Here is a 23,753-nt window from a genome sequence, read left to right on the forward strand (position 1 = left end):
TCTATTTTATCAGTTACTTCCTTCGCCCGGCTTGCATTCCGTTTACGGAACCAGCGACCTTGTCCTAGACTTACCTAGACACTTTATTATTTGAACCTTACCTTCTATTTTCTCTTCCATCGTCTGGGTATTCTCTGCAGTCAAGGGTTTCCAGAACGCCGTCTTAATCAATTCTTCTTATTCCCGACTGGGAATGTTATGAGGTTGTCTGCATCATTCAACACTAAAAACCTGTGTTTTAACTCGTCTGTTTATTCTCTGTTCTCATTTTATCAATCAGTGTGGCATGTCATTTCTGGGTACGAGACATCCAGGACTAGGCGCGGAAAGGGTCTCCGCCCATGCTACAGGGCGTTTTGGACTGGGGGGGATTTTGGGAAGACACATGTGAACATGGTGCAACTTGTATAGATTCATAGTATTAGAGGTGGCAGTTTGGAGTGAGATTTTATCAGGGTTTGAAACCAATTTCGAAGCCGATTCCGCGTCGTGTACCTATCAGTGCTGTTTGTGATGCATGGCGTTGTTTAAGATGAATGAACTTCTTGGGCGAAACGTGCGATAGACGTTGTCTACTTGTTAAGGCTATTCAACGGAGCAACTGACATGCATCCCTCAAACACCTTGATGGCTGGTCAGACATTGAACTCCAATGTCTGATAAACAAGTTAAGTCACGAGGTGCGAATCGTTGCCGGAGAGTAAGTGAGGTGCTTCCGTCTCGGATTGAGACGATAGATACCCTGGTGCATAAGGTTGCTGTCAACGATGACAAGGAAATGGCCGTTCCGTTCGATCTTTGCAAAGCAATCATAAGGGGTGAGGCACAGCACATAACCATTAGTAGTTACCTAGGTATATACGTTTTGACCTGTTGTTGAGATACTGAATGGTATTGAGTTTGCTTATAAGAGCAACACCTAGTCAAAGGGTGTACCACTAAGGGAAAAGTGTAAACAAGGTCACCATTACAAAGTGCTCGAAATTCATGGCCTAGATGGAGACCGCTTTTCATCAACTACCGTGTCAGTCAATTGTTTTGGGACGCGATCCCAGCTGCAAGTTGAATTCAGTATTCGGTCCCAAGAATCCAACCGAGGGGTCTCCAGGCAATATATACAGCTTCAAAACCCAAATCCCAGGATCAACGATATGTAAGACCAATATAAGTAGCATGAAATCCTGTCGCGTCGTGACCAACTATCTCCAGTCTTATCTCTCCCTTTTTCTGTTGAGCAAAGCGCTCCGGTGACCAGAGGGGGTAAGGGAAGCGTCCCAGTCGCCCAAGTGATGCAAGGAACCCGGACGCAGCAGGCGAAGCACAAGAAAAAGAAAATCCATTCGCCAGGTATCAAACGCCCCCGACGCCGTTAACACTTAAAACCTACAACGCCGTCACCCCAAAGAATACGAAAACGCAAGTTTGGCCCAAAGGCCGGGCGGCTTGGTTTGAGCCAGTCAAGGATAACATGGCGCTTCTGGGTTTCGCCCCCATCGTCGCGATATTATGTCTGAACGTTTGAGGAGATGAGCCAGGTTCATTGGCTTATTTGCCACATGCTTTACTGAACACTGTGAACATCTTATTTCCTCAGAACGGCGTCGTAGATGCTCACTAGGCCAGTGATGGCAGTTCCAGTCAGGATGCCCTTGTAGCCACCATAAACAGCATTCTCAAGGCGCATTATTGAAAGGTCGTTGAGAAGACCGCCAAAGTTGACGCCCTGGCCGTAGACAACAAATGAAACGAGTGCCTTGACAATGCTGAAAGTCAGGGGGTCCACAACGTAGTCGGCATAGCTTGGACGAGGGCGAACTCGCGAAGGAGGAGGAGGACTTGTGGCGCTGAGGTTGAAGAAGTAGCCAACAAACGAGGGAATGACAAGGCTGGTAAGGATCCAAGTCAGGGCAGGTGACCAGAAGTTGGAGGTAAGAAGCAAGAACATGTCAGGAACATAGACAGGGTAATCTGGTGTGCCAAGAGTGCTGATGGCGGGGATTGTGAAGGCGTAAACATTGCTCAGAATCTCGCGGCGGACATTCCACAACTCCCAGCCTGCGACGCAAAAGAGAATGCTTGTAACAGTGCTGAGCGTGTCGCGCGTCGCATGGCTAACCTCTGTGATACCACTTTCCTCGTACATTGACGAGACGCGCTGGCGCACGATGCTGGTTGAGCGATCAACAGCCAGAGCTACATCGGCGGGAGTTGCAGGTAGCGCAGGTAGTGTAATGCTTGACGCGACTTGCGCCAGGGTACGGCCAGGAGTCTCGACAAGCGCAGTAGAGGCAGCTATGGGAGAAGAAGCAATGTCACTCCTATCGCTCGAACGATGGGTTTGTTAGCTCAGCGATTCTAATGGCAACGCGCGCGAGGCAGAATTCCTTCGGCACCGCCTGGACTAACACGAGTACAAGGGGCGCCAGGAAGGCCAAGATGATGAGCTACTCACTCAGGTGATTCCTCTTCCACAGGCTTCGAGGGCCTTCGTCGAACTACCTTGAAGCTGTCCTCGCGGACAACTTCCTTCTTGACTGGGGATCCTTGAGCCTTGGAACGACTGTTGAAGTAGCCAGTGAGGTCTGGGTTGGCGATAAAGCGCGACGAGTTCTCGGTAAGATAGCTGTCAAGAGCTACACCGAGGTCGTCTTTCTTGAAACCGTCGAAGCTGTATTGGTTCATGTCAGCGCGACTAATTATGGCTACTAGGCGCATGGAGGGGTCGTGATGGTGGTAAAGTGGGCGCGTCGCGCTGCGCTTGAACACAACCAGTCGCAAACAATAGGAACAAAGAGACAATGCGACCGGTTGCTGGTGCTGGCGATTTTTGCGCGCGCGAGCATGACAGAGATTTCTGGATGGACGGTAGAGTTGACTCACCCTGACAGTCCAACAGACTCAGCGAGGGTCTCTAGTTCACCCTTCTTCTTGGTCTTTAACCACGAGTTGTATCTATGAGTAGACATATTGAAGATTCGCGTAGAGTGTGTAGGTAATTGAAATTGGAAGAGTACTTCAAATTGTAGCGTGATTTATATATACGTGTCGCAGTTGGTTGGTGGGCGACAGGAGATGTGCAAAATGGAGCTGATGATGATGATGAGAAGAACGGAGGTACAAACTCGCTTGGTGTGTTTGGGGGGGTTCCGGGTTGGAAGGGCGATGGTGCTGAAGAAGGAAGGGCCCGTGTTTAATAGTGGGGCTCTTCCCTTGTTTACATATGTTTTTATCTCCCGTGCCTTCGGTTCCTTCGATAGTCCCCGCAGATCACTTTGGGGGGGTGACCGTGACCTTGCACCAATCAGCATGCTCCGTCTTGCTCAATTGATAGAAGTCACTGGTGCTGATTCACTAAACGAAGCAATGATATGACCTCATCCCACCTGGTAGCATAGTGTACTACTAAAGTAAATCTTACACTACTCGACTCTTTTTGCTAGCTGCAAACATTACCTAGCTACTACTAAAGTAATCGTGAGCAGGCAATCGCGTTACTCGCGCGACGCGACACTTCTTTGCTACACGTTCGTCTCCGTTGATACCACATTGTACCTAACCGGAGTGAACAGTTGAAGGTCGAGCCCAATCATATGCTTCAGTTACAGAAGCACTGAATTCACAGCCACTTACTCTATACTGCTTGTAGAATTTGCTTCATAGGGCGGGTGGAAATACCAGAGAATCAAGACATGTGATTGTGTATCATAAACAGCACACTACCTGTAAACGACATTGCACACATGGATCTAGGTACATGTGTAATGACAAAAGATATCTCCACCCATCCTGTTTACTATCCTAGGTACCTCCAAGGTACATAATGATATCTATACCCAACTCACAAACCTTTCCTGTCCCCTCTTGACCATTCTTACCGGTACGTAATCACCATTCATCTTGAGCGTCAACAGTGAGGTCGCGCCCAATATCTTGGCCCGGCTTGCAGATTGGGCTTTGGCATAGACTTCGCGTCTTCCTTCTTTGTTCATCCTCTCGATATCCTCATCATTTGCCCACTCATCCACCCCCAGCTCTAAGCTATAGTCCCGGAAGAGCACCGCGAGCGCGGCGATGATTTCCACTTGAGCAATCCGGCGGCCGAGACATGATCTAGGCCCGTCACTGAAGGGGATATATGCGCCCCTTTCTGGCCGAAAGAGCTGCGAGCTTGTATCAGGGCCCTTGTATCCACCAAAATCCTCGTTCTCAGAGGAAGCAATATCTGACTCTGTCGGCTTTGATGCAGCCTCATAGGATCTATACCATCTTTCAGGTACCCAGTCATTGATGTCGTCCTCGCCAGCATAGATATGGCTTGGTCTCCCAGGCCAGTATCGTGGGTTTCGATGAATCGATACGGCTACCAAGGAGATGATTGTACTTCCGGGGATCAGGTGGCTGTTTCCGTCGATAGTGATGACCTGCTCTTGTTTCGGAGGCACTTTCTTTGGTATTTCAACGACTGCAGGCGTCATCCTAAGAGTCTCGTTCATGCAGGCGCCTAGCATGCTGGCCATCATCGGATTGATCAGGGCATCATAATCCCACGAGCTTGGTTCTTTTCCTCCAAAGATCTCGTCAATATCATTATGCAATCTTCTCTGAGATGCTGGATTATTTGCCAGTTCTAGCAGGATGAAGTGCAGCGCTCCAGCGGTGGTCTCGTGTCCGGCGACGAGCATGATAAAGGCATTCCCTTGGATCTCGTCTCGTGACAATGCACCTTTCTTGGATTGCATGCCTTCGCCTGTACCAGTCGCGTAACTAGATCTTACTAGCTGGCCCATTAGGTCCATACCGTCGACATGCTCGCCTTTTCGAGCTTCTTCGATCTTCTCGTCCATCAACTCGTGCATATACTTGCTGAACTCATCATGGGAATCTGCTGCAAGTCGTGTCTTCTTGAAAGGTATCATTGCTGTTGAGTTATTAGCATAGCGCTTCAGCAATCCCTCTCCGGGTCAAGCTTACTCAATATCCATCGTGGAACGAGCAGAATGAGTAGAATGCACTCCAAAGCAGTCGCAATTGTGGTCACAAAACTCATCTTGTGACCTGCAGTGGCCTCTGGCGAACCATACTTCGCCATTTTCGGATTGGCCTTCGCTGGTAGAGACTCTCCGGGCCACAGTAACTTGAGACCAAATCCAACATAAGCAATAATGTGGAGAGCTAGCCTCATAGTGTCCTGGTCAAGTGTGTTGATCGTTCCACTGTCTTCACCACCTGGTCCCATCCACATATTTACCAACCCCTGTGCCTGGTGGATAGCTTCTTGGAAGACAAGAGCAGCGTTTCTTTCATTGAATGATGCTGAGGTCACCTTCCTGTGGTTTCGCCAGACGGCGCCTTCTGAAGTCAGAACGTTGTCGCCAAACACTCGTAAGATCTCGTATGATTCCACATATTTGGGGAAATGCTCTCTCCGAGACGTAATTTGACGAATAGCCTCAGCATTGCAGGTCATCATGTAGAGCATATCTGGAGAGACTATGATAAATACGTCTCCGTGGCGCGCAAAGGCATCATGACGTGTATTATATGAGAATCCAGGCGTCAAAACTCTGTGGTCGGTAACGTTAGTGCGACTCGATTATAGAGTGAATGTGCATACTCTAGCCATTCTTCCCATAGTGGCTTAGGAAGCAGTTTGATTATCGGGACCAATCCCCTATAGCTCAATATCCATAGGACGGAGATTGGTGACCAAGCTGGTGCAATGCGTGTAAGCTTTTGGACATTGAGTCAAAACAGGGGGGGTGGGAGGTGTACGGGCAACGATATAAGGCAAGCCACTCTTCTTTGCCGCTTCAATATTGCTCCGCAGTCCAGAGGCATACTTATACGCGGCGAACAAGATAGCTGCACCAACAAGGAGTAGAACTGTCTGCATTCTGCGGACGATTCTCTGGCATACCCTGAAGGTCTAGGGTGGTTTTAGATTAGTGACAGAGGCTGCGAATCAAGCTCAAGATCGTAAATAGACTACCCTCAAATTGGGACCAGAGCTTCGTCAAAACAGAACCTTGCGGATACGGAAACAAAGGGAGAAGAATATGTTAATTGACGATGTGATATCGGCTGAGATGGGAAGGGGCTGGCCTGGTTTTATTCCCACTTTACATCGACGCTTGCGTGTCAGATCAAACAAACGGGTCGGGGCTGTTACACACAACGCTTCAGATGGACAGGCAGGGCTTTACCATCGTCATGTGATAAATAAATGCTTAATCGAACATCTTCGGAGCTTTGGTTATCAAATCTCCTTAATTGGACAAATTGCAGCTCACTTCCAGCTTTATATTCTCTGCACGGGCAAGTTCTCTTGAGTATCGGTCATCGTGTACCTTGCGAAGAAGTTAATGGTGTAAAACATGGTGGTGTACATTCGTGAATAGAACATAGATTTTGTCGCACGTTGCCATAACTCTGCAGGTTTCGTCGTGATATGGAACATGTCATATATTATAGCGTAGACAATATGGGTTGTCTCTTAGCTCGGAGAGTAGTTCATAACTGGACGAGGCGAAGGCTATAAGGGTATCTGATAGGCCAGCCCCTACCTTGGTTGGTTGAAGAACAGGTACGCGATTACAGAGTATTTCTCTCTTGCTCAATCGAAACTTTAGGAATTAACATATACTGAGTGGTATCTCTACTGTTGGTGTTGCTACAATGTGATGTTGCCTACCTTGGTAGTATCAGACGAATACTCATCCTGACCTACAACGTGACGTTAATCGGGATATTGTCAAGTTTAATGTCACAAGAGGCACTGGTCTATAACGTGATTCGTGGAATTAAGCTGCTTACTTTGTAACTTACTTGTACCTGCAGGTACCTTAACGCAGACTTGCAGCAAGGAATCGTATTGTTTCCTCTTGCAATCGATTAATATATGTAGGATATTCACCCCGATAGTTACAAGGGAATTCAAAATAAATGAACTTGTATGTGGGCTTGCTCGAGTGAGGAGGGGCTCGGACACGCCGCCACTGTGGTCTAGGTAATCCAACATCCGTGTGTAATTTCCCTCTCCTGAGCCAAAATGAAGCATTTGCTACTACATAGAGCCTGCGAGACCCAGTTGCAGGAACAGTCAGACAATGTAATCTATGATGGTGGAACAGACAATGGAGACACCCAGATGCTATAACATCCAAAGTCACGCAATAACTCGCCTTACGGAGTAGTCATCTTCACGAATGTCGATCCCTATTTCTTAGTGAAACGCATTTGTCGAGTTGGACCAAAAGTACAGACGGATAAAAATGTCGAGATACGCGGGAGGCGCTGCGGGCGTTGGCCCGACTCGTTTCAGGGCCCCGGTCTCTCCAGTCTAGGGTCCTAGTGAGGATTTTCAGGGAGCGTCTATGGAAACATAGCGTCTGGAGCGCTGGTGGCCATCCCCTTACAAACCCCGCCATGCCACTTCTAGTCGGGCAGCCCGGGCATGGAGCCTGCATGATGGATCCTGTCTTTTTCTCCATTCCGACAGTCGACAAACAAGTAGCCCGGTCCGATCGTCTAATACGTGACTGACGTGACAAGGGTGTTGCTTTGGCTTTATCCCAAAATTTCGGGATCTCATCTCGACAATAGTTATGAAGCAAGGGATTCTAAATTCACCTTCGATCCTAACCCCTAAGGCGCTTCCCGTCACTCCATTGTCTCGTGACGACAAAGTCTTTGTAAACTTGTTTTTGCAACCACCGCAGATACGTCTCTAAAATAATATTGGCCCGTCGTCCTTCACCCACTGGGTAGGTATACAACCTATCGACCGCTTGTTTTAGTTCGTCACCACCTTTCACAGCGCGACCGATTTACCTACGTACGTGCGACGCTTGGAGAGAACAAACCCCCTTTTATCAACCGCCTGCTTCTGTCAAATACAACAAGTCGCAGATAAAACCTGTATTCAACAGAGTCAAATTAATCCTGATTTCTTTTTCAGCATGTTTGCATTGGCTGCGACAATCTATCACACATTAATATCGATCAGCTTGCTTGTTGTCTTCAACTAGTTAGTCTGGCTGACTACTACACTACCAAACCATCCGACTCTATCGCGACGAACCGCCATGACACCACACCGACGAGACGAGAACGTCTCTCCTATGGACCTCACTCCTCGAACGGCATCCCCGTCAAGCTCAAAATTTCAATTCGCACCCGCTCCCACATCCCAAGCAAACCCCGACACTCTCGTGCCTCCTATAAATGTCAAAGTCTCAGGTTCGCCGGACGCCCTCGATTCTACTACAGAAACAAACCGAACACTAAATATCTTGAAACCTGGGCACGATTCGGCACCTTCGTCGGCTATACCCAAGTCCACTCCAGCTTCAACCAAGTCTCTCAAAGACTATGGCATAAACAATCGAGATTTTGGCTTTGCCACGGATCCTGATGGACAAGATCATGGCCAGGCACTTCCCAGACCAAGCATACAGCTGACCGGCGCTGATGGTCTCGACACCCCCCCTACATTTACCAGAGGTAATTCATGGGAAGAACCAGAGACTCCAGGAAAATCTCGCGGGGCTTCTTTGATGTCCAAACTCAAGGCACTTACCAACAACAGTGGCTTACCAGCCCCAAAACCACCCACCGTTGCCGGACCCTCCAGCCAAGGTGTTCAGTCGAATCTCAATTCTCCAACACGACCGAACCGTGGCATTCCAGGGACTTTGACGGAGGAAGACACGGATGCTGACGCTGACGCAGAGGAGACTGCTGATGAAGGCAACCTAGAAGACGGGAAGCAGAAAAAGAAGAAGCAGAAGAGGATGATGCGTCGCACGAAGAAAACAAACGCTTCGACCCCAGGAACCCCAAGGCGATTTGCAGCCGATACAGATGTACTGGATACTTTTGACCAGTTGGTAAAGCGACGGGCAAGCATGCCTGATGCAGCCCACGAATATGGTGTATCAGAAGGCGAAGGTCGAGATCGCTTGGGAATGTCCTTCCGCCGAGGAAACTCCTGGATGACATCCGCCATGCGGCCTCCTGGCGAGGAGGCTGATGAGGTCGAAAGCCCTGGAGCTGTTGGACGACGAGCAGGTCATGTTCGTCGAATCACTGTGTTCGGTGGCGGTGGTGTTTCTGACGGTGATGCCATGACTCCCCGACGTCCCTTTTTCACATCCGAGCGAGCGTCCACCTTTGGCGCTCAGAAATGGAAGCAGGTCAAAAACACACTCAAATTACTGAGGCAGAAGAAGGAAGACCGTTTCGACTACTACAAGTCAGCCGAATTAATGGCCGAGCTACGTGCCGGTGCTCCTGCGGTGCTCATGCTTGCCAGCATGATTCAAAGGGACGAACATGGAAACAAGAGAATCCCGGTTCTGCTCGAACAGCTCAAGCTTCGTATTAAGGACAGCTCCCCCATGGAGGATGATGATAGAGATCGCCATTGGCTATTCACCATTGAACTTGAATACGGAAGTGGACCTAGCAGAATGAGCTGGACCATTAGCCGAACACTAAGGGACATCTACAATCTGCATTTGCGGTACAAGTTTGCTATCAACAACGAAAAGTACATGCCTGGACGTATGGATTTGGGTGGTCGGCCGAAACAGCCAAAGTTTCCCTACTCAGCCTTCCCTTACCTCCGTGGTGCCCGAAAGAAGGGCGAGGAGAGCGATGACGAAGATCAAGCCAGTATTCGTGGAGATGAGACTGCCGGTGAAGGCACTGCTGCCGAGGGTGCAGGAAATGGTGTCTTTAGTGACCCCGAAACACTCAACGGCATCCCGCGAAGAAAGTCCCGTAATTTCTTAGGCATGGGTCCACGACGCAGATCGACAGGCATAACCGATCCCGGTGAAATGTCCAATACTGAGGGCCCAGGAATGCCTGCTATGGACATGGCAACGAGGAGACAACGCTACGTCGAGAAACAGCGACGCATCTTGGAGAAGTATCTGTCTGAGATGATAAGATGGCTCATGTTCAGAGCTGATAGTAACCGGCTTTGCCGCTTCCTCGAACTCTCTGCCCTCGGCGTTCGGCTTGCCGCTGAGGGTAGCTATCATGGAAAGGAGTGTTATCTTCACATTCAACCTTCAAAGGGTCTCGACTTCCGTCGTGCACTGACTCCAGCCAAGGTTGTCTCTCGACGCAGCCGAAAATGGTTCCTCGTACGACAAAGCTACATTGTGTGCGTAGAATCCCCCGAGAACATGAACATTTTCGATGTGTATCTGGTCGACTCAAAGTTCAGCATTTCTTCAAAGAGAAGCAAGGCTACGGCGATTAGTTCCAATGAGAAGAAGGCCGAAATCGATTTGACTGTGGAGGCACCCCCTGATAAGCACCACACCATGACTTTGCGTTCGTCTGAGCGCAAGATCCGCCTCTTCTCTCGCAATCAGTCTGTGATGAAGCAGTTCGAGGATTCGATTAGTCAAATGCTTAAGCAGACACCTTGGTACCAGGAAAAACGCTTTGACAGTTTTGCTCCAGTGCGAACCAATGTGTTTGCTCAATGGCTTGTCGACGGCCGCGACTACATGTGGAATGTCTCCCGAGCTATCAACATGGCTCGCGATGTCATCTACATCCATGATTGGTGGCTAAGCCCTGAACTGTATATGCGAAGACCGGCAGCCATTAGCCAAAAGTGGCGCCTGGACAGACTTTTGCAGAAGAAGGCCAGAGAAGGTGTCAAGGTCTTTGTTATTGTCTACCGAAACGTCGAGGCCGCCATTCCAATCGATTCAGAGTACACCAAGTTCTCCTTGTTGAACCTCCACCCCAACATTTTCGTTCAAAGATCTCCTAACCAGTTTAAGAAGAACCAATTCTTCTTTGCTCATCATGAGAAGATCTGCATTGTAGATCACGATGTAGCCTTTGTAGGAGGCATTGATCTGTGCTTTGGACGTTGGGATTGCCCTCAACATCCCATCGTTGATGATAAACCGACTGGCTTTGAGATGTCTGAGACGCCCAAAGATGCAGAGCACTGTCAGTTGTTCCCCGGTAAAGACTACTCGAACCCCCGTGTACAAGACTTCTTCAGGCTTAATGAGCCCTATGAAGAGATGTACGATCGAACCAAGGTGCCCCGAATGCCTTGGCACGATGTAGCCATGCAAGTCGTTGGCCAGCCTGCAAGAGACTTGACGCGCCACTTTGTTCAGCGTTGGAACTATTTGCGCCGAGGACGCAAGCCGACGCGACCGTTGCCTTTTCTGCTTCCCCCTCCCGACGCCAACATAGACGAACTGAAAGAGCTCGGGCTTACTGGAACATGCGAAGTTCAGATCTTGCGATCTGCCTCCACGTGGTCCCTAGGTATTGAACAGACCGAACACAGCATCCAGAACGCATATATTAAGATGATTGAGGAGTCGGATCACTTCGTCTACATGGAGAACCAATTCTTCATCACAAGTACTGAAGCATACAACACCCGAATTGTAAACCGTATTGGAGACGCTCTAGTTGAACGTATCATCCGGGCCCACGAGAATGACGAAGACTGGCGCTGTGCAATCGTTATCCCTCTGATGCCTGGCTTCCAGAACACAGTTGATGAGCAAGAGGGTACAAGTGTTCGTCTGATCCTCATGTGCCAGTACGCCAGTATCTGTAGAGGCGAGCAATCTATCTTTGGTCGGCTCAGAGCCGCTGATATTGAGCCAGAGGACTACATCAGTTTCTACTCACTTCGCCAGTGGGGCATTATGAGTAATGATGTCCTTGCCACGGAGCAGCTCTACATTCATGCCAAGACGATCATTGTAGATGATCGAGTGGCTCTTATTGGCTCTGCCAATATCAATGAGCGATCAATGCTTGGCAGCCGCGATTCTGAGTGTGCAGCCATTGTTCGAGACACGGACATGATCAACTCGACCATGGCTGGAAAACCTTACAAGGTTGGCCGTTTCGCCCATACACTCCGTCTTCGACTGATGCGAGAGCATCTAGGTCTGGATGTTGATGAAATCCTGGAAGAAGAACGCCAGGAAGAGCTCGACCGCCAAGATTTTGAAAAAGAGATGGAAGAGATCTACGAAGAGGCGGAAAATGGCCCCTCTGACCCCTCGAGACTATCTGCCAAGCGCCCTGAACCCCCGCGCATTCCCAGCATCAACCACGACCTTGATGCTGCCGTTGAAATCGAAGAGAGCAGCAGCAGCAGCAGCAGTAGCAGCAGCAGCCACGGTAGCAACGCGAAAGTGGAAGGCACGGTCATAAATGGACCAGAGAGCAAAGTGAAGCACGAGTTGGATGTGACTGGCTATGGTCCCGATCGTTGGAAGAGTGCTGAGAAGTCTGGCCTTGATGCTGGCCGTGACTCTGTCATCATCAACGGCAGGGAGGTCCTCGTTAGTAACATCAGCAACGAAGGCAAGGGCACGCTACAGTCACCTGCGGAGGCCCAACCACATGCCCCCCAGCCTGATAACAGATATCTCGAGCCTGGAAACCACAACGACGGCCTCCCACCCATGCCTGCCTTGAACCGCCGTACCACAGATCAACTTGGCCTCCCTCGCCCTGCACAGCTACCTTCTTTACCAATTAGTGACGATACTGATATTGGTGGCCCCCCCTTGCATATCGATCCCGAGACAGGAAAGCCGGTCAATGGCGTATTCCACCCTATGGCCGCAGATATTCAACTGGCACACATCGACAAGAATTGCATGATAGATCCGGTGAACCCCAACTTCTTCGACGAGATCTGGAATCGTGCTGCCCAAAACAACACCAAGCTTTATCGCCGGGTGTTCCGCTGCATGCCTGATTCAGAGGTCAGTACTTGGGCGGAGTACAATGCGTATACGGTATATGGGGAGAAGTTCCGCAAGAGCATGGAACCTGGTCAATCCAGAGGTGAAGACTCCGAGTTCCCTCCTTCTTCAAGGCACCGCAACTCCACAGCTGGCGGGGCAGGTATCAGCGCACCAGGACCAGAGGTGATGGCCAAGGCCGCCGAGACAGAGGCGGAGAAGGCGCTGGGCAAGATGACCGAGAAAATGCCCCTTGGCGAACACCATGAAGAAGATAGAATTAAGATCGTTATTCCCGATGAGGGCTACGTTGGTCTTGATGAGAATAAGACAATGAGAGATGGCGAAGCCCCCCCGTCACGACCCAACACTGGGTTAGATACTGAGAGCGCTGTTGATGCTCAGCATCACGTTGAGGCGCCGTCTCCTGTATATTCACCTGGAGATACCCCCTTCCCGGCCTTTGACGGAGGTAGCAATGGAAGGTTCCTGGAGCCTCAAGCAGGTACCAAGGACCGAGAGAGGCGAACTACTTTCTCCACTCTTGAAAAGCCATCTTCAAGGGATACCAACGCTCCTCCACCCGGACAGTTCGGTTCAATGAAGCGCAGGCGCCGCGCAACCACTAAGAACAGCCGACGCGGTTTCAGTATAGACGACATGCCAAACCGAGGGCAGGCCGAGGAGCTTCTCAACATGGTACAGGGAAACATCGTCCAATTCCCATACGACTGGCTCCTCACAGAGGAGCAGAATGGAAATTGGGGCTACCAAGTAGATGGCGTTGCACCCCTGGCTATCTAGTAAGTATACTCTTGTAACTGTTATTGCCAGTCATGCTAACAAGTTACAGCAACTAAACTTAATTGCCCCAACACTACACTTGTTGTGTGGTGTTTCTGAACATATGAGTGTGCACTAGAGCATTGCATGGAGTTGATTAGGTTGTTTGATTATCATCGCAAGGAAAACATCCGATAGGCACAATCATCTTGTAGCACACGGGGTTTCCTTCTATCCGCTGGTCCTATATATACACGTCCCATAACAAGTGCCACCCATACGTCTATATTACAATTTTAATACAAGCAGTTTTAACCTACACTCTTTCACTGACCCAGATCGCACCCCGACAGCCCGCCCGGATGACACCGGTAAGAAGCCAATGTGGTTCAGCCTTTTGTGCATCATGCTCAACAGCGTGATCTAGATGCTCCAGTTCCTCATCTCGAATCACTCGAAGAGTTTTGACAAGGCTCGACAATTCCTCGCCAACTTCATAGCCTTCAGCCTCCCACTGGCTAACCATCTCTAAAAGGGTTCGGATCTGTTCGTTGTAATGACCTCCAATCTCAGTTTCGACAGCCTCCGTGCAAGCCATAGCAGCTTTGTAGCCCATCATAGCGGTTGACCAACCTAGACCAGTAGCCATAACGGACCACAAAGGGTACATTGCAGTAGGTCGGACACGGTGCTTGTGGATGAGGCCATTGAATGTTTTAAAGTGGCCATCTTCTTGGTCGTACATATGCGACATCAGCTTGCGGAGGTGCGGCTTGGAGCGAACAAGAATGGGCGACTGGGCGGCATAGATAAGAACGGCAGCAAGCTCGCCAGCCTGGTTGACACGAAGCTAGCAGCGTGTTAGCTGTCGATTGACACATGGTAAAATTGGAAAGCATACAGCAGAGTCGAGGTAGTCACGTTGCTCTTGTGTGAGAGGTTTAAGATTTTTAGGAGTCTTGGAAGACTCGTTTGATACAGCAGCTTGAGCATTTGCTGTCGAAGCAATAGTACGAATGCATGGCCTGCAAAGTGTTGGTGTTGAGCGGGCCCCAAGAGAGCGCAAAGGTCTCATCAGAGACCTAGACGAAGCCATTGTTGTAATTGCTACAAAGCCCTGAAATTGCTTCTTCGTTGCCCATTAACAGCAGACTTTGAATCAGACGATAAATTAACTATGACGGCGCCGAATACCTCATTGATCACAGCAACTGAGCCGGATTAAACTTGCCTCCGTACCGTGCACCAGCCACACACGTGCGGTAGTATGACATACCCTCTGACCAATAAGATTTGCCCAGGAAACTACGAATTCAGAAAGTACAAGCTATTCAGCTCTTTCACTTTTGGCACAAACGGCTTCTTGTTCTCTATCATCAACAATTGCCCTTCTCGTCGCTTTAATACCCCGCGCGCACGTTTGCGCATCTTTTTGGACCTTTTTCATCCTCGGATTTTCTGCTCTTTCATCTGGACACGCGTATTACGCGACTGCACCCAATTACACGATTGCTATCCCCTGAACTATTGCGCTCCAGGTCTCTATTGGCCTACGGTAGTATCCGCCATGTCTGACGTTGAGGATGACCTTCTCGATCTTGCAGGTAGATCCTCTGACGATGAGGGTTCTGACAATGGAAGTAGACGGGGATCAGCGTCGCCGCCGCCGGTAAAGAGGAGCGGCTCTAAGAGGGAAACAGGAAGCAAGGCGCGTCGAGGAGGCGGCGATGATTCTGAGGAGGAAGGCGAGGCGTAAGTCAACTTCTTCTCTGGGCAGTGTACAGGTTGAGTTTGGATCCTAGAGAGATCGCTTAGTTCTTCTCCTGCTTCCCAGTCATCCTGTTTTCTACCTTTCGCACATCCTTTGCTGACCTATCATGGTTTAGGTCTTCTGCTCCCGGAACGCCAAACTCGCTTGAGTCCGCTCCTATGGATGAATCCGATTCTGACGCTGAGCCATCACGAGGACGAGCTGCCGCTGCGGATGACGATGACGAGAACTACCCGGTCGATGGTCGATACAAGAGTCAGAAGGAGAAGGCAGAGATTATGGCCTTACCAGAACTCGAGCGTGAACAGATCATTGCTGATCGAATGACTGAGATTGAGCGCCAGCGCCAGAACCGTCTACTTCGTCAAATGGTTAGCAACATGGAAAATGAAGAGCGCAAACAGGTCAAGAAGAAGCGCAGCGCCGGAACTGCCGAGTTGGAAGATGGCGATCGAAAGGCATCACGACCGCGCACGGAGACCAAGAGGGAAACCGCAATGGATTCGCTGCGTCAAGCCAAGGCGGAAAAGGCACGCCGACGAGAGGATCTGGAGAAAAGAAAAGACAATTACTCATCACGCCGAGGCGATTCCGGGGCTGAAGACAGCGATGACGATTATAACCGTGGACGTTCACCTACCCCCGATGTTGACGAGGCACGCGATCAGCCGCCAGCTGAGCTACGTGACTATGACCGTGTTCGACTGGGACGAAATGAGTTTGCCCAAGTCTGCTTCCACCCTGGGTTTGAGCAAGGCATCATCGGATGCTATATTCGCATCGCTCTAGGACCACACCCTGAAACGGGCATAGAGCAGTATCGCATGGCTGTTATCAAAGGTAAGAAACGATGAGGATGATATTATGGACGACACTGACGTTGTCCGCAGGCTTCTCAACCAGTCGACCGTACGCCATTCAAGGACCTCAAGGTGTGCTCGTGACCGACCAGTACGTCAAGGCGGCGCATGGAAAGGCAATCAAAGAATTTCCTTTCATCGCGGCCTCGAGTGGAAAGTTCACAGATGTATGTTTGACATGAATGTGTTACCAAAATTATATAATACTGACTCGATAAACAGAGTGAACTCAACCGGTACAGGGTCACATGCCATAACGAGGGCGTGACTCTTCCAACCAAGGCCTATTTGACTGATAAAGTCGATGACATTAACAGACTCATTAATCACTCGTGGACTTCCGAGGAGATCAAAACCCGCCTGGCTCGAATTAGTGACTTGAAACGTCGGTTTGATCCAGCCGAGCGAGAGCGTATTGCCAAGTTACTTGATGAAGCAAGACAACGTGGTGACGATGACAGAGCCGAAGAGTTACAGGAAGAACTTGACAACCTCGGCTCGCAGCGTTTGGCTTTTAGGACAAGCCTAGGTTCAAAGCATTCGGAAGAGCCCAAGGCACAAAGCGAACAAGATCGTTTGGCTGAGCGTAACCGTGAGAACCGACGCTTGAACGCCGAGGCAGTACGGAAGGCCCAGTTGAAGGAGAAGGCCAAGTCGAAAGAGATTGAGGCGGCTCTTAAGCGCGGCGAGACATACCAAGGCGATATGTCGAGGCGACTACGGACTAAGGCCAAGTTTGTTCACGATGCAAACGAAAAGGTGGAACAAAAGTCAGCAGCAAACGGTAACGGAGCTGGTACTCCCGGAAACAGCACATCAAAATCGGCGGCTAAGTCTCAACTACTGCCCCATATGGTGAAGTTGCAAGAAGAGAAGCTCAAGGAGAAGGGCATTCCGACAATCCACAAACCTCTGATGGACGACGACGTAATTGGGTCACTGGATCTGGACATTGATGTTGAAATTTGAGGAAACAGAGAAGGGTTAGACACAGAAGCATGACAAGAAGCGATTTTCAGTTGTATATTTATTGATTTCTTTTGCGGCAGGTAAAGCAAAAAGGTATGGCAGGGCGGATTGCATTTCAACCTCCACGAAAAGTCACCTGGAGGTGATAACTAGACATGTGCTACTACTGGACAAATCAACTATTATAATTTTGACAAAGAGAACAAGAGTTCCTGAGCACCGCCTGCGCTGGTGCATCACTATGGCAAGGAAGCTCACGCTTGACTGTAACGACTATTATAAAATCTATTCCGAGTTTCCTCCGACTATATCTTTGGACGCTTGGATAGTGCCTTTAATGTGTCTTGTTAAGGATTCGCCCGATGTTCTATCATTGGCGTCAGGTCCATCCTGGAAGCCGCGTATACTCCTTATCATGTCATCTTGCCAAGTCAATTACATACAATGTCCTTTGCCTACCGTCTATCTAGCGTTCGACGGTCTGGAAGAAAATCGAATTTGCCTTGCATTCGTCTCACAACATGGTAGACGATCATCAATGCTTGGGTGACTAGCACGAAAGCGACAGTTTCGGCCTTATTTTTGACCCTCTGAGTCAACGCCAGGTTTGATCTGACGAGCTTGCCATCCATTTCATCCTCAAACTTCTGGCATACCTCGAGATACAAACGTGGATTATCGGTGATCACACCGTCGATGAGTGGTGGTCCTTGTACGTTCCTGTTAGGAAGTCTTGGGTGGCCTAGATTCTGACGGATGCACCATTCCATCCGGCGAGGCTGGTTGACGGTCCATGTCATGACAAGCTTGTCGGTACGTTGGAGCTGTCGCAAAAAGAGTTTGCCCGAGGGACCAACGAGGGTATTCTGGTTGAGGTTGAAACCGAGGTTCGGGATTTTCAGGAAATGGTGTGAGTACAAGAGAGAGGCGCTGATATGAGCCAGAGGATAGGTCGGGAGTTGACTACGTGCAGCTTGTAGGAATGACGCCTGTTGGATCATGTCAGCTGCAAGCTAGAACATACTCATGGGTGAAGGTATTGTAACTTGTGGGTGTAAGCGTAGAGAAGCAACTCACGTTCCAACATCCAAGTACAATACGCTGGTCCCATGAAACCGGCCCCTGGACGCTATCAAACGCTCTCGCAATAGCGGCTATTAAGTCTGTAGGGTTATCATTGAGCTGAAAAACTTGGATCAGCTTCCGTTCCGCGGGGCATGCTGGCGTTGATCATGATACCTTGATATCCAGAACAACCCAGATCTTTTCTAACTCGGGCTCGGTCAACCACTCAAGGAAGTCTTTGAGCCGCGGCATGGGCTCATGGGGCTCGGCTACTGTACGTAGAGTACTAAGATACTCCCACGAGCATTCTGCGATACGCGCGTCTACCCCGAAGCAACGCTTCAGGGATGGATCCTACTTCCAGGTCAGATGAGCCCAGTATAGCCGATCAAGTCGAGGCCATAGTGGCCAATGGGTGTCGGGTCTGGCAAGACTTACATGTGATATAACGGCTACACCATCAGAAGAGAGGTGTACATCTGTCTCTATAGCGTGAGACCCGTCTGCAACTGCGCCTCGGAAGGCGGCCATTGTGTTTTCTGGCCAGTTGACTTTTGCACCGCGATGAGCAATCGCCTGTGGAAGTCGACGGGAGGGATCCCTGAGTGATGGGCGCGCAACGGCCCATGGCGCTGTGGTACGGATATCATTTAGTGGTGTTGCGTATGGCAGAAGCCTACTTTGGCTCTCTTACCTCGAGGGACAGCCGCTGACTGGGCATCCTTGTTAGCAAGAACTTGTCTTTCCGCCGTCATTGTTGTTGTTGATCGTGAAGATTGATAGAGGTTCTTGGGTGAGAGAATTGGAGACACTGCTTCGACTGTCCTCCCGTGATAACGTCCCCAGCAATGGAGCGACCAAGCGAATCGATGAAAACACCTATTGTTGTTGAGGAATACCGTATTCATCGATTCTAGAGATAGACACTCTTGCCCTGTCATGTGTCATGGTTAATGGACCCTTCCCCATTAATCAGATCCACCGCCAGGAGGGAAAGCAGGAGATCTACGGATACGGAGTGCGTTAGTACTTAGGTAGGTAGGTACAACACAGGGTCTGAATACGCGACAGCCTGCAGTTGGAGACGTCATTCCAAGCAAATACATGCACTGCCACACTTTACTTTCACTAGCCTCGTTTTACCACGGGCGCCTCTTCAGTTTACGGACAGTGCAATTGTAACAACGTTTATGATTTTACAGGAGTCAAGCTTTCCTTGACCACATTGTGTCAACTTACGAATGTAACCTTGCGGTACCGCAATGCAGTGCTGTTGTCCGGGTTGAACGATGCCGAGGCAGTGGATCTGACAAGGGATGACAACTGGTGTCACGTCACTCAGCTGCTTTGAGACGGTTGCAATGTTTGTTCTGTTCTTGCAATATACAAGCTTGCAAATGGATACCCCTGGTCTTTATCGTGTTGTGAGGTCCGTCCTTGGACTTTGTTCATCATTGTTAACTCCAATCTTTGTCAGTTCAATAGTGAATAATGCTAGACGAATTTATGTTCCAGACGTTGAAGTGAAATTGATCAAATATTCAAACTCTTAATATATATATATATATTTTTTTTAAAAAAAAATAAAAAAAATAATAGAGACCCCCAAAGGAAGACTCAAATGTTTTCCAAAGATCATAAAATCGTTTCAAGTTTCATAAACCAAAGCCAACGCTATCAAGTCAACCAAGTGCCTGAACGCCCAATTTCAACAACACCACCAACCCAAGGTATCATATCTTTTTTAACCCCATAACTAAATAGGAAACGTGTCCATCCGGTCAGAAATCACATATCCCTCGTGGCCGTGCTGCTGGGCCACCATATGGTTGCGGTAGTCGACACTGTCGACGCTCAATCCAAGCTCCGAAGGGCCAACTTCCTCACCCGAGCTAAGGCTTTCATCGCTCATGCTGAGGACGCTTTGAGGAGGTTGTGGGTTATTTCCAAACTCGGTGATACTGAAGCCGCCGAGGTCCCAGTTGTCAGGAGGCCAATCACCGCAGTTACTTACGGCAATCGCACTCTCATTAACAAGTCCCTGTCCACCATAGATGGCATCGTAAACATTGTTCATGCCGCCATCCATTGACCCCAGAAGGGTCTCCCATTCAGTCGTGGAAACTCCATTCATTTTCGCGGCAGCCATAGAAGAATTCACAACCATGTGGTTTGTCTGAGGTGTCGCTCCTGGATGAGCGTGCATGTGGCTCTGGTGGGGTGAGAGTGGTTGCGGCGACTGCGAGGGGTGGGCGAAGGGCATGAAGTCAAGGTTGCGAGACAGAGGAGAAACCTCGCGCTCAGGTCTAGGAGATGTTGACATGCGATGACCTCGGCGAGCCACATGAGCCTCGGTATGGAGGTTGTCAAAAGACTGACGAGCCCGAGCGCGGTAAATATCAGGTCGAGATTCAGTTTCACATGGCATCGTCATGCGGCGCATCCTCTCCTGGTGGTCGATGAGGTTGCTCTCACTGGATGCAGCGGCTGAGAGCTGACCGAAAGGGTAGGCTGTGCTTCTCTTCTTTTTGGACTTTGAGACGGCTCCGGTTGGTGGCGAGCCTCGGTTAGACATTGGCGCAGACACCTCACGTGAAGTGTGCATTGGCGAGCCAGCGGATTCGTCGACAGTGACGAGCATTCTGGCCACGCGCTTGAAGTCGAACGACCCAGAAGCATCCGCCTTCTCCAAGATGCGGATCACAGAATTTACCAAGCGTTCGTCATCGCGCATTATCTTACTGTCTTGTTTGAGATCAATTGAGTGGTAGAGCAACGTCATGCCACAGATCACCAGTAGATCAGTCTTGTTCAGGCAGAATGAGAAAGTCATGCCACGCTCTTGAAGGAGCTGGATAATCTGAACAATGTGCTTGCTCGATGATCCAATTGACATCAGGGCCGAAGCCGCTTTGGAACCCAGACTGGAGCCAACGGCAGGACGGTAGATGAGTGTGCGGATATAGTAATAAGCCAGAGCCAATAGAGGTGAGCGACTGCCAGTCACGTCTGTTGACGGTTTGTCTTGGACAAAGTTGAGTCTCAGATGAGAAGGTAGCTGATGGTACCAAGCATCCAGCTCACTCTCCAGAGAAGCCATCTGTTGAAGAGATATCTCATAGGAGCTTGAAGCGGGGTAGTTCTTCTCTAGTACCTTGGCAAGAATGCGTGTCGCACGAAACAGGGCCAGTGCATTGGACAAGCGAGTGTACTCGCCTGGAAGAGTAGGTTGGAAACCTTTCTCAGTCACATACTCATCGTCGGTGTCGCATGGGTACTCGGTCTGGATTTCGTCCTCTTTCAGGAGTTTGGGAAGACCAAGAGTAGCAGCAGAGAAACAGTCAAGAGTGTAAAGAGTCCAGAAGACCTTCTTGCGGGTCTCGATTGTAAGAGCACCGAAAGAGAATCTCTTCTGGCTCTGGTGCAAGCCCAGGCGATGAGAGAGACTGACAGCAATGGCCTTGTAGTGCTGAAGTCGCTTGTAGTCGGCGCGCATTGTGCAATAGAGAAGAGCAAGAATAAGGCATTGTAGGGTGTTCATAGTGTTCTCCATCGAAACAGTTTCAAGAGCGGCCTGCCATTGCTGCTCACAGGCGACAAGTTGGGAGAGATCGGGATTGTCTGATGAGAGGCCAGCGATACTGAAAACAAGGTAGAGTTGTGCAAGCTTGTGACCACTCTTGACCTTTTCTGGGTCGGCAACAAACTCTTCGTAAACATGGAGAAACGTGGGTTTATGGAGGATAGGGAAGAGAGGTGCCCACTCCTGAAAGTAAACGTTGACGCAGCGGTCGGAGAAGATGCGAGGGGGGGCTACGAGTGACTGCTCAGGGGACTTGTGACCAAGGGGCTTGCAGCCCTGAACATGCAAGAAGGCTTCCGTGTTAAAATCGGTGCTGGGCTTTCCGGCTTCTTGGATTTTACGCTTGAAGGCGTCTGTTGGATGCGTTAGTTCAGGTCAATTGGAATATCATAAGGGGAGAGGGTTACCTATAAACATGCGGCCACTGGATGCGCCCATAAAATAAGAGTCGGAATTCTCAACTCCGAGTAATAAAGGCGCGGCTTGTACACGGAAAGTGTCCTCTTTTGTAATCTGGGCTTCGTTCCGGGGTTCTGGGGCAGCAGTGCTGCTCACAGGCATGGAAAGACTTGATCGGTTACCGTGAATCTTGGAAAGCATATCGATCTTTTCGTCCTTCTCGTCTAATAAATCCTTGAGCTCTCGGAGCTCGCTCTCTAATTGTCGCACGCGTTCCTCCAAAGATTCGGTGTATCCACGAGGGAATGCGCGACGGCTGAGTTTATCGCTTGTTCGACATTCAAAGCCGACGTTGGCGCATTGGGAACATGTAGGGCGAATTCCATCACAACGGATCTTTTTGCTTCTGCATCGATCACAAGCCTGGGCAATCCGGCTCTGAGAGCTAGTGCCCACCTTGATGACCTTCATGGGAAGAATGCCGGGCATTTTGGTGGTTATATGTGAAAGGTTGTGCCGTATTATTATGAGATTGTGTAAGAGAGACGGCCGAAATGCCGAGAGAAAAGCAACGGCCACAGGTTGCTAGGATTGCTTTATTCCTTGTTTATTATAATTTCTTATATTGTGTTTGTTCTGTCGCCAACTGAGTTGTCCACGATTAAAGCGTCAAAATCGGAGTTTTCGAGTGGTTCCGGTGTCAAGTGCCTAGGTATGAGATATTGAATAGCCGAGGTCTTTGATCGCAGCAATTTAGGTGAGACTAAGTGAGTGTAGGTGTGTTGTGAGCGGATGATTTGATTGGTGGGGTTTGAGTAAAATCGTGGTATAAAGTTGGGTAACTACCTAGATACTAGGTAGATATGGGTATCTTGGATAGAGAAGCGAGATGATGTAGAGATATATATATTGAACAATGACTGGCCCAAAAGGGAAAGGAATAAATATAATGGTAAAGATGAAAGGTGAATTGGGGGGAAAAGACAAGATTCAGGATTCATGGGGTGGGAAAGAGCAAGATTTAGTAGAAATGAGGAAATGGGAATGGGTTGAGTCTTGTCATTGAGGTGTGGAGACAGAAGTGGAAATCCTGGGGGAGGACCAGGGCAGAGACGAAGTGGAGGGCCAGTGCCATCCATGCTTGTCTTTTGATGGATGCCAGCGTAACTAGGTACTAAGGCAAGTTAAGCTCCATGGATCAATGAGATGAAGCTCACCAAGTGCAGGTGCAATCTGGAAATGGGGGCGTATCCTTGGCGTCCCAATACCAGTCTTTTGGCCTGGGCAGCCTGGGCAACCCGGGGCAAGGCGTGGACCATGACGCTGAGCAAGGTTGCAGAGCACATGGTTAACGTCTTGTCAGGTCCAATAGGCACCTGTTCACTAACAGATGCCGAGCTTAATTGATGAATGCGCCCAGACAAGCTACAGTGTGAGCTCAGGAGCGGCTCCCACTGGGTTTCACCAAGACTCGTTCCATCGTTGAATTCGGACCACACTAGGTCCCCGAAAGTGAGGAAAAGGATAAAGGCAGTTTCGTAGGTACCGAGATGTGCTATGAG

General features: G+C 49.6%; 7 protein-coding genes across 7 annotated transcripts, besides 2 other annotated features; 2 read left to right on the top strand and 5 right to left on the bottom strand.

Annotated features, from left to right (window-relative positions):
* Positions 1 to 1,582: 1,582 nt before the first annotated feature.
* FPSE_03093 (uncharacterized protein) lies at positions 1,583 to 2,966 on the bottom strand (the record flags this gene model as incomplete). Its single annotated transcript, XM_009256212.1, has 3 exons — positions 1,583 to 2,318; positions 2,453 to 2,668; positions 2,881 to 2,966. The coding sequence occupies 3 exons, from the start codon at positions 2,964 to 2,966 to the stop codon at positions 1,583 to 1,585; spliced, it is 1,038 nt and encodes a 345-aa protein (XP_009254487.1).
* An 861-nt stretch (positions 2,967 to 3,827) lies between these two features.
* Positions 3,828 to 5,479, bottom strand: FPSE_03094 (uncharacterized protein; the record flags this gene model as incomplete). Its single annotated transcript, XM_009256213.1, has 2 exons — positions 3,828 to 4,918; positions 4,972 to 5,479. 2 exons carry the CDS (start codon positions 5,477 to 5,479, stop codon positions 3,828 to 3,830), a joined length of 1,599 nt encoding a protein of 532 aa, XP_009254488.1.
* A 2,605-nt stretch (positions 5,480 to 8,084) lies between these two features.
* FPSE_03095 (uncharacterized protein) lies at positions 8,085 to 13,565 on the top strand (the record flags this gene model as incomplete). The annotated part of the gene is made up of 1 exon (XM_009256214.1): positions 8,085 to 13,565. One exon carries the CDS (start codon positions 8,085 to 8,087, stop codon positions 13,563 to 13,565), a length of 5,481 nt encoding a protein of 1,826 aa, XP_009254489.1.
* Positions 12,153 to 12,185: a microsatellite.
* A 223-nt stretch (positions 13,566 to 13,788) lies between the features above and the next one.
* Positions 13,789 to 14,640, bottom strand: FPSE_03096 (uncharacterized protein; the record flags this gene model as incomplete). The annotated part of the gene is made up of 3 exons (XM_009256215.1): positions 13,789 to 13,827; positions 13,879 to 14,394; positions 14,446 to 14,640. 3 exons carry the CDS (start codon positions 14,638 to 14,640, stop codon positions 13,789 to 13,791), a joined length of 750 nt encoding a protein of 249 aa, XP_009254490.1.
* Positions 14,641 to 15,111: 471 nt separating this feature from the next.
* FPSE_03097 (uncharacterized protein) lies at positions 15,112 to 17,144 on the top strand (the record flags this gene model as incomplete). The annotated part of the gene is made up of 4 exons (XM_009256216.1): positions 15,112 to 15,296; positions 15,431 to 16,155; positions 16,206 to 16,342; positions 16,398 to 17,144. The coding sequence occupies 4 exons, from the start codon at positions 15,112 to 15,114 to the stop codon at positions 17,142 to 17,144; spliced, it is 1,794 nt and encodes a 597-aa protein (XP_009254491.1).
* A 455-nt stretch (positions 17,145 to 17,599) lies between these two features.
* FPSE_03098 (uncharacterized protein) lies at positions 17,600 to 18,964 on the bottom strand (the record flags this gene model as incomplete). Its single annotated transcript, XM_009256217.1, has 5 exons — positions 17,600 to 18,133; positions 18,222 to 18,326; positions 18,384 to 18,563; positions 18,648 to 18,841; positions 18,904 to 18,964. The coding sequence occupies 5 exons, from the start codon at positions 18,962 to 18,964 to the stop codon at positions 17,600 to 17,602; spliced, it is 1,074 nt and encodes a 357-aa protein (XP_009254492.1).
* Positions 18,965 to 19,758: 794 nt separating this feature from the next.
* Positions 19,759 to 19,807: a repeat region.
* Positions 19,808 to 19,965: 158 nt separating this feature from the next.
* Positions 19,966 to 22,680, bottom strand: FPSE_03099 (uncharacterized protein; the record flags this gene model as incomplete). The annotated part of the gene is made up of 2 exons (XM_009256218.1): positions 19,966 to 22,145; positions 22,200 to 22,680. 2 exons carry the CDS (start codon positions 22,678 to 22,680, stop codon positions 19,966 to 19,968), a joined length of 2,661 nt encoding a protein of 886 aa, XP_009254493.1.
* Between the last annotated feature and the right edge of the window lie 1,073 nt (positions 22,681 to 23,753).

Source organism: Fusarium pseudograminearum, chromosome 1, assembly GCF_000303195.2.
Source record: "Fusarium pseudograminearum CS3096 chromosome 1, whole genome shotgun sequence".
NCBI lineage: Eukaryota > Fungi > Ascomycota > Sordariomycetes > Hypocreales > Nectriaceae > Fusarium > Fusarium pseudograminearum.